This window comes from Crotalus tigris, unplaced genomic scaffold (genome assembly GCF_016545835.1).
Source record: "Crotalus tigris isolate CLP2741 ecotype Arizona unplaced genomic scaffold, ASM1654583v1 scf7180000017968.19369539983:2297261, whole genome shotgun sequence".
Classification (NCBI taxonomy): domain Eukaryota; kingdom Metazoa; phylum Chordata; class Lepidosauria; order Squamata; family Viperidae; genus Crotalus; species Crotalus tigris.
The window spans coordinates 112,838-133,861 of record NW_024096750.1 but is presented as its reverse complement, the minus strand read 5'-3'; the positions used below and the strand labels follow the sequence as shown (position 1 = coordinate 133,861).

The 21,024-nt window shown below is 37.9% G+C and overlaps 1 protein-coding gene across 1 annotated transcript in view; it reads right to left on the bottom strand.

Moving 5' to 3' along the window:
* LOC120308928 (catenin alpha-3-like) overlaps positions 1-21,024 on the bottom strand; it is a gene marked incomplete at its 5' end in the record, with an annotated part of 213,393 nt that overhangs the window by 86,177 nt on the left and 106,192 nt on the right. Inside the window, one exon of the mRNA XM_039345637.1 lies at positions 13,116-13,208. Coding sequence (XP_039201571.1) covers positions 13,116-13,208 — 93 coding nt within the window. The remainder of the gene's footprint in view (positions 1-13,115; positions 13,209-21,024) is intronic.

Here is a 21,024-nt window from a genome sequence, read left to right as displayed (position 1 = left end):
GGAAGAAGATCAGGAACAGATTCTTTTTACATTGAAAGCAATTTATGAAACTATTCTTACAGCTATTGATGAAATAAGAAGCTGCAGAAAAGAACAAAATGTCAGCCTAGATATACGAACCCAAAATTTGATTACAACTAAAGAACCAACTACACAGAATATAATAGAAGAACAATTAAATACTATGTTAGAAGATTCAACTGATCAACAAACATAGTTAATGGAAAACCCAGAAAAGGGACTGACAACATTGAAAATGGAAAAGACTTTCTATATATACCAAAAGAAACCTGAGGATCAACAAGAAGAACAGACCAAAGGGAAGATAAACATTTCAGGAGAACTACGTCTAGATGGAAACACAGAGAGATGATTTGTTAGCCCTTCCCAAAAAATGGAGACTGGATGACCTTTTTTATCTCAAACAATATATATAATAACAGAGGGAGAACTATTTGATGACTTAAAACACAGATATGGAAGGCGAGTTGGCAAAGAAATAAAGCTAGAATAAGGCTGAAGAAAATTGGGGTTTTGACTCATTAGTGAGTATTAAAATAGAATATACTTAAATAGGCAAGATGTGTACGTTTGAATACTAAATTTTGTTATGAACTGAAATAAAGAAAACTTTGGTCATTTAAAACTTGGAAGTATAAATATCAAAAGTTAAATTTGAATATTGATTGGTTTATAAAGATTTAATGTAAAAGTAATTAAGACATATATAAGCCAAAAATCTACTGATAAATGTAATAAACATGTTTTTACTTAGCTCTTATAATAAGAACTGTACTAGCTTAAATATGAGACACGAAGATAAAAAGAGAGGAAGTATTTGATGTTGAAACAAGGGAAATTTTGGTTACTAAATTTAAGACATTTGGAAATTAATAGAAAATAAGAATGTTACACTGTATTATTAATTAGATGTAAGATGGTGAGAAATAGAATATATTCAAATAGATAAGATATGTATCCTGAATACTAGACTTTATGATGAATTATGATAAAGGGAACTTTGGTCACTTAAAACTTGGAACTTTTAAATATTAAATGTTAAATTTAAATATTAATGGGAAACTAAAAATTGGGAAAAACTAATTAGGACATTGATTGTCTATAATAATATTTTTTTTTTATTTTGCGGTCACAGACCAAAATACAAGTACAACAAAAGAAAACACAAGAAAAATATAATCACAAACAATTAACACCAGAAGCCTTAGCTAAGGGGAATTACAACGTTCTCTTCTAATAGTTACAGCTCTTAAAAGCTGAGAAGTAATATAGGAGGAGCCATTCTCCTAGAAAATATAAAACCAAATTATTAACATTAGAACCAGAGGGATCAATTCCAAGGAGAGGCAATAGTTTAATTCTGGCTGTATTATACATAGGGCAGTATAATAAGACATGCTCCACAGTTTCAACTTCAGCCCTATCACAGGGGCATAGTCGCTCACTAAACGGGAGCCTCTTGAATCACCCGTCGAGTAGTGCTGAGGGCAAGACATTGAAACGGGCTAGGGAAAAGACTCTTCTATACTTGGGGCATTGATTGTCTATAAAGACTGAATGTTAAAAATAAGATCTGCTAAGATGCTTTCATTACCAACTGGCAGCATGAAATGGGGAGAGTGTTGCATCTCCAGAGTTTGTAAGAAACAGCAACTGGCCAAGGTACCCTTTTGCATCATTGTTTGATGGCTCTTCAAAACAGTAGCCAAAATAGCAAATTGGCATCTCTTCAGCAGCCTTCTGGCTATATCCAATGTTTAGCCAATTGGTGTCATTATTAGTGGAAGAAATGCCTGTGCAGCAAGCGAGCTCACCTTTCTTAAACCCATCTTTGCAATCATCAGAATGAATTTACAAGAGTTGTCTACCACAGTTAAAGATTAATCCTATTGCTTTGTTTACAATCTCTTCCTGGTAGGTTAGGCTAGAGAAGGATTGGATTGTTTTGGAATTGTGGGGAAAAAAATGTTTGTTTCCTATCCCCCTCTCCTTGCTGGAGATTGTTAATTTCCACTTTCCTTGGTAATTATTCAGAGAAATATCCCTTCCCATTGGCCCTCCCCCAAAGAAAATAGCTTTGGATTTAGCCCAGGGGTCTTCAAACATGGCCCTTTTATGACTTGTGGACTTCGACTCCCAGAATTCCTCAGCCAGCATGCCTGGCTGAGGAATTCTGGGAGTTGAAGTCCACAAGTCATAAAAGGGCCACATTTGAAGACCCCTGGTTTAGCCTATCCTTCCATTCTTCCTCCCTTATCCCATCTTTCCCTTATCAGTGAAATGCCCTTTGCTGCCTCCTCTTTCTAATCTAATGAAATAGTTGGAAAATAGCTTGCATTATTGCCCCCTCCATTAGTGCACTTGCAAAAATGCTGCAATTTGCTGTATCTATTAGTCAATCTCATTCAGTCATACGTTTATCCTCATAGCCTGTTCCTTGGCAGAAAATATCAGAAGTCAACCTACAATATAACCTGTCCAGAATATCATCCTTTAGGTGTGAAAATGTGGAGGGGTCTTCAAAGGACTCCTCTGTCCATTTGAACTCCACTGATAGGTGACTCCTATGTGATTAAAAAAAAAATCAATGTAGTGGCTGTGACCATTTTTGGAGAAGTCAGAATGTAACAGCAGTTAAATCAGTGGTTCTCAACCTTTTTAATGCCGTGACCCCCAACTGATCGTAAGTCGAGGACTACTCAACTGGTGCAGCACCGTTTGCAGAATGGGACTTTTGGCGGGCTCAGCAGGGCAGAGACAGCCTGGACAATTCCTATTGGTTTTTGAAAGCCAATAGAATTAGACTCTATTCAAGAGAGTCTATTCTATTGGCTTTCAAAAGCCAATAGAATAAAAGGGAGTAGCACAGCTAAGGAAAAGGGGAAAAAATGGCGGACTGCGTTGTTTGGCGACCCCCGTGAAATGGTCGTTTGACCCCAAATGGAGTCCTGAACCACTGAGTTAAAGGAGAGAGGGTGAAAAAAACCCACACAATTCTGTCTTAATTCTCTTTGACAGAAGAACGGACAAGTTTGGCAGACTTTCAAGATTCTGTTATTATACTTTACAACAATAGACTTCCAATAATTCTTATGGTGTCTTTTCCTGACATGGCCTACCCCAATCTTAAAAGCTTCACTATAATACTCTTTAATTAAAAAAAACCTGCCTTTGTTCACGGAAATGGCATCAGATCCTCAGGGCATCTTTCTGCCTGCAGAATAGCTTGTTCAGGCATTGTTACAACATTAACAAGAAAAAGGATATAGAAATAACCTGTAAAATATCATGCTACAACTAATCAGTGTTTGGGACTAGGGTTACTTCAGCCAGCTGTTCAAAGCAGCCCGCAGCCCAGCCAATATGTCTTTCCTTTCATGGCAGTTTGCCAGAAAAGTTTGGAGGAACTGAAAATTGATTTCTGACTTTTGCAACTCACTGTGAACTGTTTATGGTAGATCAGACAGCAGAATTTCAACAGCCAAAGTGGCTTTTATTCTCAGTCTGCTGAAAGAAGGAGCTGCCAAATAAGCCATGCACTTCGTTGAAGGCAGCGATCCATTACTGAACAATTACCAGAACTCCATGCAAAGATTTAGAGGTACAGTTAATGATTTGGTTGGGAGAGCAACAGCAATTTGAGAGGTTTGCAAGCTGAAACAGATAAACCACAGAATTCACTTACTGGATTTTCAATTAAGTGCCAGAGACTGAATGGTCTTGCTCAGATTTTAGGAAGGACTTGTTGATGAACTTGAGAAATGGGTCAGAGAGACAAGGCATACCCGCAAATTTGAAGGAACCTTTCCAATGTTGTATGTGAATTGATGGACAACTGGAAAAGTTGAGGCACAAAAGAAATATTAAGGTTTTACAGCAACACTGCCTCCCTTGTGTTCTTACTTGAACACTACCGTACTTGGAAATCCCATGCAAGCAGGATAAGTACAAAGATCTTAATCCTCAACAAAAACAGACTTCAGTTGATGTTCCCATTGTGGATCCCTAGAACAATAAATGAAGATTGGCACAACGAAAGTATAGATTTCTGAGACAACTACAGAGTGCAGCTCCTGTGGAACTGCATGTGGCATGTGGCAAAGAAGTGTCTGAACCCCTCCGAAGCCTTGTCATTAGAAAAATTCCCAGGATTTCCTCTGCACAACTCAGCAGGGGAATCCTCAGACAATTAAGAAGAGCTTAGACAGCAAGCAACAAGCTTAAAAGCACAACTCTCCACTCTTTTAAATTAATAGGCGAGGTCACAATGCAACACATTAATTTCCTCATACACATTTGTTAGAGAAACCTATGCCAGTGTAAACAATCAAAAGGCAAGCACTTTGAAGTGGTTCTGTTGTGCAGACACACAACTCTCTTGCTATTGACAATAAATAATCATTCATTGTTGATATTTTATGTCACAGCTTATTCACATGTCCTTATTGTGCTAAGCATTGATTGTCTGTAAACTTATGATTCAGATTTTCATTGGGAGCAAGGGACAATTTCTCCTCCAACTCAAACTGTCAACAGCCACATTTGCAAGCCTCCCACTCTTATCTCTCTCCATCTCCAGCATAATGGGTTGAATCCAGAAAAGTATTCAGAGTTTGTGGATGTATTTGGAGAAGAGGAAGCAACTGCATTGCCTCATCAAACATGAGACTGTATTGTCACTTGAAGCTGACAGCTAAGATCCCAGTTAAAAGACAAGGTCTCATGTCTACCTGAGGGTTAGCGATTTTAAAAATATTTCTAGGTGACAGTGTGAAGAAAGGATTCATTCACCATTCCCATCTGCAACCTTATTTTTATATAAAAAGATATTGTTATTTTTTGATGATTATAGACTATAGAAAGACGGCCATGAATATTTAACTGACTTTGATCTCGGGCTTCTTATTATGGTAGTTTTGAATACCTAGCAATGCCTTATAGATCAGGTAATTTTGGTCACCATATCACAAAAAAGATGTTGAGAGTCTGGAAAAAATTCAGAGAAGAGCAACTTTATCATTAAGATGATGAAAGGTCTGGAGAAACAAAACGTACGAAGAACAGCTACGGGACTTGGGTTTGGCCAGTATAAAGAAAAGAAGAAATAGGGGAGACACAATAGCATTATTCCAATATCTGAGGGGTAGAAGAAGAAGGGGTCAGGTTGTTCACCAGAGCACCAGAGGGAAGGACAAGAAACAGTGGTTGGAAGCTGATAAAAGATAGAAGCAACCTGGAATTAAGAAGAAACTTCCTGACAGTGAGGACAATCAACCAGTGGAACAGCTTAACCCCACAAATCGTGGGCGCTCCATCACTGGAAGTTTTTTAAAAGAGACTAGATAATCACCTGTCTGAGATGGTATAGGTTCTCCTGCTTGAGCAGGGGGATGGGCTAGAAGACCTCCAAGGTCCCTTCCAGCTCAATTCTAATTCTAATTTTAATTGTGGTGCGGTCTTAACTCTGATTGTAATGCTTTCAGCGGAAAGGAACTGTGGCATCTTCAGTACAGATTGCTTATGATAAAAGCAGTATTCCAGCAATGGAAACATTTTTCGAAGGAGCCTTGCACCTACTGCACGTACCTACAGATCACAAAAATTCCGAACACCTACAAAAGACATGATTCCCCATGCCTGGTCAGGTCTGACGAGCACATTTTTTCACCATTTAAATTTTTATATCACATATATTTCTGATCTACAAAATAAGCAACCAAATGCACTAGAACAGTGGTTCTCAACCTGTGGGTCGGGACCCCATTTGGGGTCGAACGACCATTTCACGGGGGTCGCCAAACAAGGCTGTCCACCATTTTTTCCCCCTTTTCTTTGGTCACACCCCTGGCACCTGGTGATGTATAAGTGGTTGGGGGTCACCACAACATGGGGAACTGTATTATGGGGTCGCGGCATTAGAATGGTTGAGAACCACTGCACTAGAACCTGAATGTAAGCTTGCGTACTCTTACTCCATGCAATGTGGTCAGGCACACACGCAGGCAAATATTGCAGTAGGGGATCTTTAAAAACATATTTTCATTAAGTTTTCACCTTCTGTCCATCTGTCTAAAAAGCTGGACTTTTTGCCCTCTCCCCAGTTACCAGGACAATGATCCCAATGGCCTTTCATTTGAAGATGCCTGCTTCAATAAAGAAGCATCCAGTCTTCTATTCAGAATTGTTCAGTTATGGAGAGTCCCCTGCCGCTTATATTCTAAAATGTATCCCTTCCTCTTCTACGCCTGACCTACCTTGAAGGACTGACACTATGCGATGATCACCCTCCCCTTTTTATGCAGCATCATATGTACGACACTGTCAGAATCCAATTATATTTCATCTTTAAATTATCAAATATAGAAACTCCCAATTCTGCCTTCTCTGGATTCTGCCATAAGAGGGAGAGAAGGGGGAGAACAAAGGGGCTTTATGGCCCTCACTTCCTTCTTTACACTTCAAAGAGCTGAATGCTGAATGTGTGTTTATTGTAACCTCGAAGCGTTAACATACCAAAGGAGGGAAGTTGCCTTTCATGTAGTTATCTGAAGTCTCCATCCAGACGGAAGAAAGAAGAAAGGGAGTGGAATTGTGATACTTGAAACTATCACTGGAAGGGGGGTTGATTGGGTGGGACTACTGGGGAACCCCTTAAAACCTTGAATGGGAGAGCTTGGATCCCAAGTCCTGTCTAGCATGCCTGCAACCATTTTCTCTTAATAAAGGATTCCTGTTGGAAGAATTATTCCAAGAGTTCTGTCTTCTTAAGATGCAAAGTGGGGTGGGTCCTTACAGACACCTCATATGTGTGACACACAGGACTTTGTGTGATCATGGTTGACATCTTGATTTGCTTTTACATTCCTTCCACCCTGTGTATCTCTTAAGGATCTCCAGATGAAAAAAGGTCTTCTGGCTCATCTTCTCCTTTCCAAATGAATGTTTGTGACTTGTGAGGTGCTTATTTAATGTTCTCAATCAATATAATGTGATAAGATTTAGTGTTTTTACAATAAACATTAATCCAGAGAGTGCCAATATAGTTTCTCCTTGAAAGCCAAAAAGCTTTAGCAGAGTCTGCCACTGCAAGGCTTCTGATTTTTGCTATCTCATCATTTTTTTTTCTTATAAAAGGCTTCAGCTAGTGTTAAGATATAAAAATAAAGTATAAGAGGTAGGATTTGGATTCAAAATGCCCCAAAATATAAATAAGCATGATTAAGTGTTTCATAAATATAGCTACAATTTTAGCTTGAAAGCATTTTACTAACCCCTTTAATATATGAATGTGATTTGGAGCAGTGGAAATTATAATCCATCTTCAGTGTTATTTTATGTGGGGTTAAAATTAGAAAGTATTATTAATTACTTGAGAGAATAGCAAACTGGTAAGCTCTTGTATATTAACTAAGATGCAATCTATGATCCCAACAGTTTATATAAATAACATGATATCCCTATAGATTTCTGAAAGAGTTAGTTGGTAGTTGCATTATATTGGATACAAGATTACATTATATTATAAGATTATATTCTGTGATTATAAAGGGTTTATATAAATAACATAATGTCCCTGTAGTTTTCTTAACGAGTTGTTGTAATTGCATTATATTGGACCCAAGATTATTATACAGGATTTTTTAAATTAATGTCATGATCTAATGCAGTGGTGGCGAACCTATGGCACAGGTGCCAGAGGCGGCACTAAGAGCCCTCTCTGTGGGCACGCGTGTCGTTACCCCAGTCCTAGGCCTTCAGGTAGGTTTTATAAAACCTTTTTGCTTTAGGCCTCCGCCACGGTGTGCAAAAAAAAAAAAAGGTTCAATCAGTCAATTTCAACTTCTTGCAGGAAAAAAAAAGTTCTTGCAAAGTTGGAATTGATTGATTGAACTTTTTAGTCCCACCCAGGCTGCCGTTACCACCGCAGCCACACCCACCCAATGGGCCACACCCAATCAATGGGCCATACACCGCACTCAATGATGCATAAGTGGGTTTTGGGTTGCAGTTTGGGCACTCGGTCTCTAAAAGGTTCGCCATCCCTGATCTAATGCAAGGACATTAAACCAATCAACCAATTAACTAGGAACAATTGTTGAAGGAATGCTAACACTGGGTTATTCTTTTTGATGCTGAGTTTTTTGGTAATTTTCTATGTTAAGGAATGGATAATCCTGGATGATCTGAAGTGCCTAAGACTATGTTCTACCCGCATCTTTTCTTATATCCCTTATCATATGTGTCCTAAGGAACTATAGAAGATAAATAAAGCTTATTCAAATGATACATCCATGTGGTTGAATTACATAGTTTATCAAAGGACTTTAAGCTCAGATTAAAATGTTGTTTTTATTTTCATTCTGGTATTTCATTCTATTTGCAGCCTGAATAGCCCTATTCCAAGCTCAGTCACAAGTCAGTTAGGATAAATTTCAGGAAGATGTTTCTTTAGAAGCCATTTAAAAGATTTCCATTCATCCATGACCAACAGGGGAATTCTAAGTTAGGGAAGTCTGAAGTAAAATGATTCACTTTTTCCGAAGGCTCCTGTTTGCAGAACAAAAAGCAGTCTTTACTTTCCCCCCCTTCATATAACATATATTTCTTTATTTGAACATGCTCCCTCCCTCGAAAACAAGGATCGGGATTCAGTTTCTCCCTTTCAGCTTTGCATCTGGAAAAAGGATCTACGTATTTCTGGTTTTGCCCATGGATATTACATGAACAAAGATAGGAAGCTTCAAAACGTAAAGAGGCTTTAAGAAGACTTTAAAGAATCATCTCACTTTTTGCCTGTTTGGAGCTCTGAGATCAAATGGCCAAGAACTGTGCTGTTTTCCTGAAGGAGTGTCTCTATTTCACAGGAAGATTTTCAGATATCCTCTAGCAGCAAGACATCAGAAATCCCCCTTCAGGGAAATTATGCAGTCTTATTCTGTCCATTTCCTTTTCTTTTTTTCCAATGTACTTTGTGTTTTATTATGCTATACTTGCAGGAGACGTGAATTTTTAGTGAAACAGACTTTTTCTGTTTTCCTCAGTATCATTTCTAGGCTACCTATTATAGATTTTTAAAGTCAAATGAACAAAGAAGATAACAGATTTCTTCTCCTGAAATTGGCATCACCATGTACTGTGGTGAATTCCTCATAGTAAATCAGATTGATTTAATGATGGTCAATTAAATGGTCAAGGGGAAAATCACAGAAGGAATGACCAAACACAAACAAGACACTGAAATGACCCTATGAAACCTAAAAAAATGAAGTCTTAAAAAAGGGATATCTTTTCAAGAACGTGGCTGCAGATGGAAACTTAGCAGCTCAACCAGAAGCATTTGACTGAATCTCATATCTATAATCACAAGTATTCACTGATAATTATTATCACACAATCTGTATTATTTGAATATACATAAATACACATAAATAAATGCCATGTAAATGTTGTGGACTATGAATGGAGGAAATGGGGGGAAAATAAGTATAAAACTCTGTGGAGAATTTAGTCAGTTGGAAAGCTGAAAAGCAGAGGCAATATGTAAGCTCTGAGTTGCCAAAAAAAGAAATAACAGCAACACTGGTATCTCAAAAATAATGACTTCTCTATAAACCAAATAATTTGCTGAAGGTTGGAAAGACTTAAGATATGAAACAGCTCAACTGACCAACACTAGGCTGTTGGAGCTCCCCAAAGCTCTGAACCTGAGGAGAAATCAACTATATTCTAAGGCAGGGGTCTTCAAACTTGGCCCTGTTATGACTTGTGGACTTCAACTCCCAGAATTCCTCAACCAGTCTGACTGAGGAATTCTGGGAGTTGAAGTCCACAAGTCATAAAAAGCCAAGTTTGAAGACCCCTGTTCTAAGGAAAGACTTCTTAGCTTTTTAAAATAATCATGCACATCTTTGGGAAAATTTGATACTCTCATTAACATCATGCATCCCTCTCAAATAACATTGCAATGTAGACTTGCAAGCAAAACTGTGTCTTAACTTTGGATATAATATTTGGAGCATGAGTTGATTATATTTCTTACCACAAAATTACTCCCAAGTTGTCAGGTCATAGCCATTTAAATATGCATTTATGATGTTTTTATTTCCTTTTCTAATTTCTAAATAAACAAGGCTGTACATTGTTCAAATAAACTGCAGTGACAATGATTTGGTATATTTTATGATTATTGTCGGTGAGGCATAACAAAAGTGCAGTTTAAGAATATTTATAGTCTATAGTTGTTCAGAGAATAAATAAAATAATCCCTTTTAAGAAGAGAGGGTTTGGTGCAGGATCTCAGCTGTCACTAGAACTGCACTTTTCTGGACAGAGAGCTCAGATGAAATCTGTTGGAGTCACTCTCCCTGCTTAGGAGTCACAGCCCTGAGTGCTCCTACCATTTACTTTTCAAACCCTCTCCAGTTCTTTCTTCAGATCCTGGAATAGAATAGAATAGAATAGAATAGAATAGAATAGAATAGAGTAGAGTAGAGTAGAGTAGAGTAGAGTAGAGTAGAGTAGAACAGAACAGAACAGAGTAGAACAGAACAGAACAGGAATAGAATAGAATAGAATAGAATAGAGTAGAGTAGAATAGAATAGAATAGAATAGAATAGAATAGAATAGAATAGAATAGAATAGAATAGAATAGAACAGAACAGAATAGAGTAGAACAGAACAGAACAGGAATAGAATAGAATAGAATAGAATAGAATAGAATAGAATAGAATAGAATAGAGTAGAGTAGAGTAGAGTAGAGTAGAGTAGAGTAGAGTAGAGTAGAGTAGAGTAGAGTAGAGTAGAGTAGAACAGAACAGAACAGGAATAGAATAGAATAGAGTAGAGTAGAGTAGAGTAGAGTAGAGTAGAGTAGAACAGAACAGAACAGAACAGAATAGAGTAGAACAGAACAGAACAGGAATAGAATAGAATAGAATAGAACAGAACAGAATAGAGTAGAACAGAACAGAACAGGAATAGAATAGAATAGAATAGAATAGAATAGAATAGAATAGAATAGAATAGAATAGAATAGAATAGAGTAGAACAGAACAGAACAGGAATAGAATAGAATAGAATAGAATAGAATAGAATAGAATAGAATAGAATAGAATAGAATAGAATAGAATAGAGCTGGAAGGGACCTTGGAGGTCTTCTAGTCCAGCCCTCTGCTCAAGCAGGAGAACCTATGCCATCTCAGACAGATGGATGTCTAGTCTCTTCTTAAAAATCTCCAGTGATGGAGCGCCCACGATTTCTGAAGGCAAGCTGTTCCACTGGTTGATTGTCTTCACTGTCAGGAAGTTTCTCCTTAATTCCAGATTGCTTCTCTCTTTGGTCAGTTTCCAACCATTGTTTCTCATCCTGCCCTCTGGTGCTTTGGTGAATAATGTGACCCTTCTTCTTTGTGGCAGCCCCTCAAATACTGGAATACTGCTATCATGTCACCCCTATTTTTTCTTTTCTTTAGACTAGCCAAACCCAAGTCCCGCAGCTGTTCTTCGTATGTTTTAGTCTCCAGGCCTTGTGTCATCTTAGTTGCTTTTCTCTGATTTTTTTCCAAACTCTCAACATCTTTTTTGTGATTGGTGACCAAAATAGAAACCTGCGTGTTTTGTTATTTAGTCTGCCTAAATCATCATTACCATCATCATCAGGTCCTGTGCAGAGCACACTGGCAAGTGTTTCCCAATGGTTTTGCTCATTCGCAGCATCTTCGGTATCATCCCAACGGACATTAATAATCTTAAAAACTTATTTAAGTGTTTGGTTCCAAATTTCCGAAGCTGGCCTCATTTTCTCTCTCCTCCAGTAGGTATCCAACAAAGTGCAATTTTTGGACGCCAGTCTTGTTTAATCATCTTGGTTGTATACTTCCATGTTTCATAAGTGTATACAGCAGTTGGTGTAATAACATTCTTAAAGAGTTTTATCTTTGTGATAATGCTTATGGCTCCCATAGAGAAAATTGGGCACATGTGTTGAAACACAGCCACTGCCATTCCAATTCAATAGTTAATATTCTAATCTCTATAATGCTGCCAAGGTAAGTAAATTGTTGGACTTGTTCAACGGACTGGCCACAGACTGTCTAGAGCAGTGGTTCTCAACCTTTCTAATGCCGCGACCCCATAATACAGTTCCCCATGTTGTGGTGACCCCCAACCACTTATACATCACCGGGTGCCAGGGGTATGGCCAAAGAAAAGGGGGAAAAATGGCGGACAGCCTTGTTTGGCGACCCCCGTGAAATGGTCATTCGACCCCAAATGGGGTCCCGACCCACAGGTTGAGAACCACTGGTCTAGAGTCTAGACCAGGGGTGTCAAACTGTCGGCCTGTGGGCCAGATGTGTCAGGGTGAAACTGTGCCCACCCCATTGCTGGCAATGGAAAAAAAGTTGGGATACGTTGCGACACGTCATGTGACATTGCGAGTTTGACACCCCTGGTCTAGATAGACCATTTAAAAATGGAAAACCTAGCCTATTCAGCTATCTGCAAGATACCCTTCCATTTCTCAGTAATCACAGATTATGCATGATGTTATGTGTGTGTGTCTATATGTATGTATGTATGTATATTGTAACTTTATTTAATATAATAATTTGTTTATTATTAATGCAACTTTTCCTAATGTAGTATTTTTATGCAGCATATGGGCTGCTGCATTGCAGAAGAGTTAATTCATAGAGTGCAAGTTTATCAGTCTCCTTAAAATCCACACGAAATGAACGTCTTCCTTCCCACTGGTAGGCACTTCTAATATTAAAATCATTTGAAACTCATTTAAATGTGTAGTAGGCTATGAAACTCCTTAATAATAATAATAATAATATCCATTTTTTAGGCTGGCTGGTCAAAGTAAAACTCATGTAATATAACAGTTCTGTATTTTGAGTAGGCAAATTTAATTAATCACTTAATATTTAGACTTTCAATCTTTTCCTGTTCATTATGCATCTGTTTTGCTGTAACAATATTTTATACCGAAACTGGTTGAAGAAGATAGTAATATATTGGCCTAATTCCCAATTTAACTCAAAGCACTTAAAGAAACAGAGTGTAGGCATCCTGTTTTTTCCCTACTTACCCTATCAGTTTTTCCTTCTGTCTGAATACTGGTGCGACTGTGGGCGTCATGATCTTCTTCAAGGTCAGATACATCTTCTAACTCTTCTGGGGTCTGGAAAAGAAATATCACATTATCATTTGAGGTAAATTCAATTCTGTCGTGTCTGTGGATTCTTTCTTTTGGACTTCTTTTAGTTTAGATTCCCCAATGGAATTGGAGAGGTTTTTGCTGTATAGCAGTGATGGCGAACGTTTTAGAGACTGAGTGCCCAAACTGCAACTGAAAACCCACTTATGCATCGTTGGGTGTTGGGTGGGTGTGGCCCATTGGCTGGGTATGGCCCATTGAGTGGCATGGCTGCAGTGGTAACGGCAAACTGGGTGGGACTGAAAAAGTTCAATCAATCAATTCCAACTTTGCAAGAACTTTTTTTTCCCGCAAGAAGTTGAAATTGACTAATTGAACTTTTTTTTTTTTTGCACATGGCAGCAGAGGCCTAAAGCGAAAAGGTTTTATAAAATCCTGCTGAAGGCCTAGGACTAGAGCGACAACATGCATGCCCACAGAGAGGGCTCTGAGTGCCGCCTCTGGCACCCGTGCCATAGGTTCACCACCACTGCTATATAGGCTTCTTCTGCTACTTAAGAAGCATGAATATTCTTTATCCCACGGCATTTTAGAGAATTACAGCACAGTAATATGCCACATTTCTCATAATTGTACAAGGTTTGTATGCTGATATTATCAAACATTTCATCCTTATGGTATTGCAATATATTTCTGGGTGTAAAAACCTAATTTTATTGGCTGACATATGAAATGCACTATTTCACCAGATTTTTCTAAAAAAATATTTTTATATCTTCTAGTACATTATTGTATGGTTTTTTGATTCTCTTCCCCTTCAAAATATACAAAGCAGACAAAATAACATTTTCTAAATAAAAATGTGCTTTTTTTATATTCAGAGAATTACATAGGACACTTTGCAAAGCAAAAATACACATGAGAACAGTGTTGTAAAAATGACTGTTTGTGAAAGAGGCCCATACAAAATAATCATTAATCAAAAAGCTTACAGAAATGAACAGATTAGAAAACATCCAGAGAACGCGAAAGCATTTTTTTAGTTTTCTTTCATAGTTGAACGTTTCTCAAGAAATGAAACAAAAGAAGGAATAAGGACAAGTGAAAATGTATAGCATTTGCCGCTCCTAGCACATACAATTGGAGATCTGCATATGTTCTTGGAAATGAAGACAACTCTGGTCTCAACCATTTTTTGGTCTGAATAAATAAAGAGAAGAATCTGGAAGCAGTCTGTCCTTACTCTGTCCCCATCAGATCTTGAACCTTTTCTCAGCAGAAGATGAGTAACGGAGAAGATAACTTGCTCTGAAGGTTTCTGGGCCTGATATAGCATGGATTAAGTTCCTTCTGCACCCTCCAATGCTCTCAGACCTGCTCAATCCACAGAAACAAACAACCCACAAGGATCCACCCAGAGCCGTCAGTGAAATGGAAAAGGATTCTCAGTTGGGTAATCTGTGCTCTCCTCAGCTTTCCCAACAGGGAATGAAATACATACTTCATCATAGTGCTATCCAAAACTTCAAACATCTCAAAATGCAACATCAAAGCAATAGATCTATACATAATTAAAAGACATGGCATCAGTAACTGGAAAAGAAAAATGGCAGCAAGCAGGCAGAATTACAGAGAACTAAAGAATGAAAACAAGAAACACAATCATCACCATCAAATTCACCTTAGGCAAAATCCATACAAAATTCAGATACAGTATAGCCCAGGAATGATGTTAGAGTACCTTTTTCCTTCAGACGGACAATTACTTTTCCCACTCCACAATCACAATCCCTGATTATAAACCTGTGACCTCCTGGGCCATCCTTTCTCCATCCTTTTTCCTTCACACTCAGATCTTTCCATCTACCACATTCCACACCCTTCCCACCCACCTTCCTCTGCACTCTTTAACACACACAAGAACCTCTGCTGGCCTATTCATCGGCCTTCTTCCATCACGTTCGCCACCACTAAACCTGAAAATTCAACCATGATATTTGTCTTTACTCCACTGTTCTTTCCACCACTAATTCACTCACCAAAAATCTGTTCATCCTCCTCAAGCCTTTTGGGGAAACTCCAAAAGGTGTTAATATTTTTTATAAAAAACTTGAACCACAATAAGTGTTTTATCAGTGCCTAAAGCATTGGTCATGTTCTGATGCCATTTTTATTGCTGTTGAATTTTTCAAAACAGGTATACCCGTACTTTCCGGCGTATAAGATGACTTTCGCAAGCTTTAAAATTGGCGCCAAAGACGGGGGTCATCTTATACGCCAAGTCGTCTTATACGCCGGAAATAACGGTAGTTTCTGGCATATAAAATGACTTTCTAGGCATGCGACTCGGCGCCGAAGACGGGGGTCGTCTTATACGCCAGGTCGCCTTATACGCCGGAATATACAATATATATATTTTTTATTGTATGGCTATCTTGGAAAGAATTCTGTGAACCAGTGCTGCCTTTGTGAGGCTGCTTCCTTTTGTCTATTATCCTGAGTCAGACAATCCCTTTCCTCCTCTTTTCTTCCTTTACCTTCCCTCTCCTTTGCTTTCCCTCCCCTCCTTTTTGCCTTCCTTCCCCTCCACTTCCCTTCTCTCCTCTTCTCTTTCTTCCCTTCCCTCCCCTTTGCCTCTCCTCCCCTCCCCTCCTATTCCTTCCCTTCTCCTCCCTCCCTCTCTTCCCTTCCTTTCCCCTCCCCTCCCTTCCTCTTCTCTCTTTTCTTTGTCTAATTCCTTTCTCTTTTTCTCTGCCAGGAAATTTCAGATATACTGTAATAAGAGATGCTATTTCCTCACTATAATAAGTTTTAAACAGCATTAAAATGAAGCTGCAAGAGTTCATGCAGGGTCGTTAGTAGGGTGCCATCTTGCCTCTTACTCCAACTTATTATTATTATAAATTATATACTATGTACTAAATTATTACTAAATTTATTTTTATGTAATATGATCGCATTTTAAGTCTATTTCTTAGCTTTATTAGTAATTACAAGTTTATAGATTTTATTATAGTTTTATTTTGTTCTCTGCCCTAAAGGCCACAGTGAAGTTTCATTGTGTAATTGTATAATTTTACTCCTGTGGAATGATTACTCATGAAGAAGTGCTATATTTTGAGCTAACAGGAAACTAATTTGATTACACTCTTTTTGTGCCTACTCAATTGTAAATTTCCTTTATAAGTGCTGAAGAACAAAACAATGTATCTGTTTTCATAAGAGCATTAAACTACGTTTGTATATATCTTTCATACATTTTGCATATGCCACTTAGTGGAAATGCAAAAACACATTAGTACAAGATTACTTACCACATATTACAAATAACTTTTTAAAAAACTTTCTGGATGGTTTATGCAGTGATTCTTATGTGTGGTATTTACCAAAAGTTGGCCATAATACTTTCCAATAGCAATGAAATTCAAATGGGCATCAATTAGTTTGAAAGAGGAGGGTATAAGCAACAGATTGTATTTTTTTATTATTATTTTCATTACATTTGAAAGTGTGTAGGACTTACATTTTAAAGGATTCTTAGTTATATAGTACAGTATGTATCACTCATAAAGAACATTTTTTAAGTCTTTAAAAACAAAACAGAAATATTACTCTCACGGTGTTTGCTCTGCTTGCTTTTTAAAATATATTTGATGACTAAATCTGAAGCAGCTTTTTCATAGGCAAATATAACTGCAACTTTTATTGTTATATGTCCTCTGTACAAGCTTTCTGCAGGAGTCCTAGTCCAGAATGAAAAGAGCTTAGCATTATCGGAGACTATGAATAGGGTTGGGACCAGAAGTGTCCAGGAGAGGGAAGGCGTCAAAAGTCAGGATAGCAACAGCGATCATGTGATTTATATCCCACCCCTGTGTCATATATACAACATGTGTTAAAAAAGAAGTGGAAGGCCCTGTCACGGAGTCAAGATTGCCATACTGACTTTTTTGACCTACATCTCCCACAGACTTACTGACGGGTGTCAATTTCCCACTTGTGTTCTTGATGCATGCCATACTCCCTCTAGCTATAACAAAAGAACTGGATAGTTCTGAACATGTTAGTTGAAAGGCTTTTAAGTCACTTGAATGGATCCCATTCCTGGGAACTAGATGAACACATCCATCTTGTTTCCTCTGCAATAATAGGAATGTGGTTTCCTCTTCCATTGTTTTGGGAAGGTTTCAGTTGTTTTTGGCCCTAATATATAGCCCTGGGTTTCATGGTTACTCTTTAACCCAAGTCTACTCTCTGAAAGAATGCAAATGACCAGCTGTCTGCAAGGGATATAAATCCTTCCATTCCCCACTATCCAGTAAGAGCTGAAGAAGCTTCTTGGATGAGAAGCGAAACGTCTTCAAAGAAAAAACAAGAAAGTCCAGTTGCCTCTTGAAAAAAAAACATGTTTGGGACTTTCACCCAACTACTGCTAAGTGTAACATTTCTGGCCATCAACCATGTGATGTTTTATATCTGTGTTAATGGTGACTTATGCAACAATCCTCAGAGTCCTCTGCTACAGAATTTATGTCAGTTTGCTTCCCATGGTATAGGATCATATAGGATGGTCAATGTGATTTTTAAATGATATTGGAATAACTGCTGAGTAAACAAGCAGTTTAGCGTGATTTTCATAATAGGATGTATATATTATACTTTGAGACATGTGTTCCCGTTTTATGTTGCAGAACCTACACTTTATATCTTATTTTTTATTCAATTTAAAGACAAATAAATTCACAATTCATAGTGAAGACTAAGATGATTCTCAATGTACCCAAGAAATAAAGAATCTTCCTACCCAGAGCCACAGTTGCCATATATGTAGCATAGAAATAACGAGTAATCTAAACCTAGAATTGGGCTAGAGTTTGCCTTCAAGGGAAAGTTGTTGGGGAAGATTGTATTTCTCAGCTACCAGTTATCAGGTAGCTATGTGACATACAAAATATGTGCATACAAAAGACAATACATACATTGAGCCAGCAGTGTGCTGCAGCTGCCAAAAAAACCAACACAGTCCTGGGCTGCATTAACAGAGGGATAGAATCAAGATCACGTGAAGTATTAATACCACTTTACAATGTCTTGGTAAGGCCACACTTGGAATACTGCATCCAGTTTTGGTCACCACAATGTAAAAAAGATGTCGAGATGCTAGAAAGAGTACAGAGAAGAGCAACAAAGATGATTAGAGGACTGGAGGCTAAAACATAAAAGGAATGGTTGCTAGAATTGCGTATGTCTAGTTTAACAAAGAGAAGGATAAGGGGATGACATGATAGCAGTGTTCCAATATCTCAGGGGCTGCCGCAAAGAAGAGGAAGTCAAGTTATCCTCCAAAGCACCTGAAGGCAGGACAAGAAGCAACGGATGGAAACTGACCAAAGAGAGAAGCAACCTAGAACTAAGGAGAAACTTCCTGACAGTTAGAACAATTAACCAGTGGAACAACCTGCCTCCAGAAGCTGTGAATTCTTCAACACTGGAAGTTTTTAAGAAGAAACTGGATAGCCATTTGTCTGAAATGGTATAGGGTTTCCTGCCTGAGCAGGGGGTTGGACTAAATGACCTCCAACATCCCTTCCAACTTTATTATTATTATTGTTGTTGTTGTTGTTTTTGTTGTTGTTGTTGTTATTATTATTATTATTATTATTATTATTATTATTATTATTATTATATAAAAACCAACTCATAAGATGCTTTCATCTCTTTGAAACCATCATTTCTAGAATAGAATAGACAAATCTAGCTAAGGGTGGCAATATTGGTCTTTTGGAGTATGTACGGAGAAAAATACATATTACACAAATATTTACTTTTTACATTTTTAAAAATCATAGGGTGTGGTCAGAAGTTGCAAAATATGCATGGATTTCTTCTTAACTGCAGAATATTTTCTGCTTCAGGCTTGTCCGAGTGAAGATCCTGCAGAAGGAGATACCTTAAATTTCTGGTTGCGTTGTGACTGGGGTAGGCTTTCCTATAAATGGGCAACATATTTTGGAGGAAGAGGACACTGAGCTTCTCAGTCCAGATCCCATCAGGGGGCCTAGAAAGTATGTAGGACATTTTCTGTCTGTGACTCTTGCATCTGTAGTCCTATGATTCTGAAAAAAAAAACTCCAAAGCGTTTCAACTTAAGATAGTGCTGGCAGGCTGGGATTTTTGAAGGAGTGGGGATTTGTTTATTAAAACATAACATGAAGTATTTGTTAGGGTTGCACTATAATTTGTGTAGCTTCTTATTCTTCCTAGCTCAAAATGGTGGAAACTGTGCCATGAAACTGATTTTCAGCAACTGCAGTCAAAAGTAGCTCATGGTGCAAAAAGGGAGGTCAGAATCCACACAAAGCTCTCACACTTCCTCTTGCTGACGGAATATTTCTCTATGAGCAAACTTCATCTCCATGTTCTAGACCAGGGGTAGGCAACCTTGGCTCTTTTATGACTTGTGGACTTCAACTCCCAGAATTCCTGAGCCAGCCGTGCTGAGGGGAAAGGGAGAGGTTTCCAAGCTGAACCATGTTGCTCAGGAATTCTGGGAGTTGAAGTCCACGAGTCATAAAAGAGCCAAGGTTGCCTACCCCTGTCCTAGACAATAGCTTAAAATATTTAATGTTGTAGCCTAAGAAGAAGAAAAAATTCACAGCAGGCTAGGAAGAACTCCAAGATTTGCCTAAATGCAGAACCAAAAGAGGAAATTGCAGGGGAAAGAAACCATAAAGGAAGGGAACTTATGCAGTGCAATGAAAACTAAATGTTTAGTTTGGAATTTTGGGAGTCTGTTAAATAAGAAATGAAAAAGTGCATCTCCATATAGACATGTTAGCAAGAAATAGTAAAGGAAGTCCAGCTTTGACTGTGCAAATAAAAAATTGCCCCCTTTTTACATTCAGCATGGTCACCAAACTGACATTTTTACGCTGCTCCCAGATGCCTGTGCCCACAGCATAACATTTTGTTGTGACCCTTGTTCAATTCTACTGTTGGAAGGACATGAACATTTGTTTTTCAAATTCATTGTCTTTCATTCCCAAAAGACTAGAGGAAGTAATATTTATATAGCATGTGAAAGATTACTCTTGGCCTCTTCCAGAACAAAAATGGATTCATATCAATAAAATAGCAATTTATACAAACAAGTGAGAAGAGTGCTTGGAGTATTCTTACAAACTCAATGATTTTTTTTCCCTATAGAAACACATCACACACTTTGTGGTGATATGATATTTAATAGCTTGAATGTGGAACAGCTTCATTATATGCAACTGAGGTTTTTAGGGTATGCCAAAAGACTTTCAATACATTTATAGTTTGTCTTATCACATTTCATGTATAAAATATTTCCCTGGAATAGTATTTCAGAGGTTTTTTTTATTGAGTCCCTCAACATCTATCATTGGTAAGATTTGTCCCTGCCCTCTACCTTGTAAGCCAGGAGTCTTCAAACTTGGCCCTTTTATGACTTGTGGATTTCAACTCCCAGAATTCCTCAGCCAGGCATGCTGGCTGAGGAATTCTGGGAATTGAAGTCCACAAATCATAAAAGGGCCAAGTTTGAAGACCCCTGTTGAAAGCTATGATTTCTTGGCACCACTAGAACATAAGAAACAAGAATGCCGTTATTTTTAGAAGTTCAAAATTACTTCTAAAGTAACTTAAATATATATTTATATAGGATTCTTGAGCTTGAAATAAACATATCACATTATAAAGATGTGTTTTTCTAATTCATCACCTTTATATGTAAAGAAACTCTAGTGGATAAATGAAAATAGCTAATATATGATGAAGGAATTTTCTATAATTATCAACATACTTGGGTGGGGTT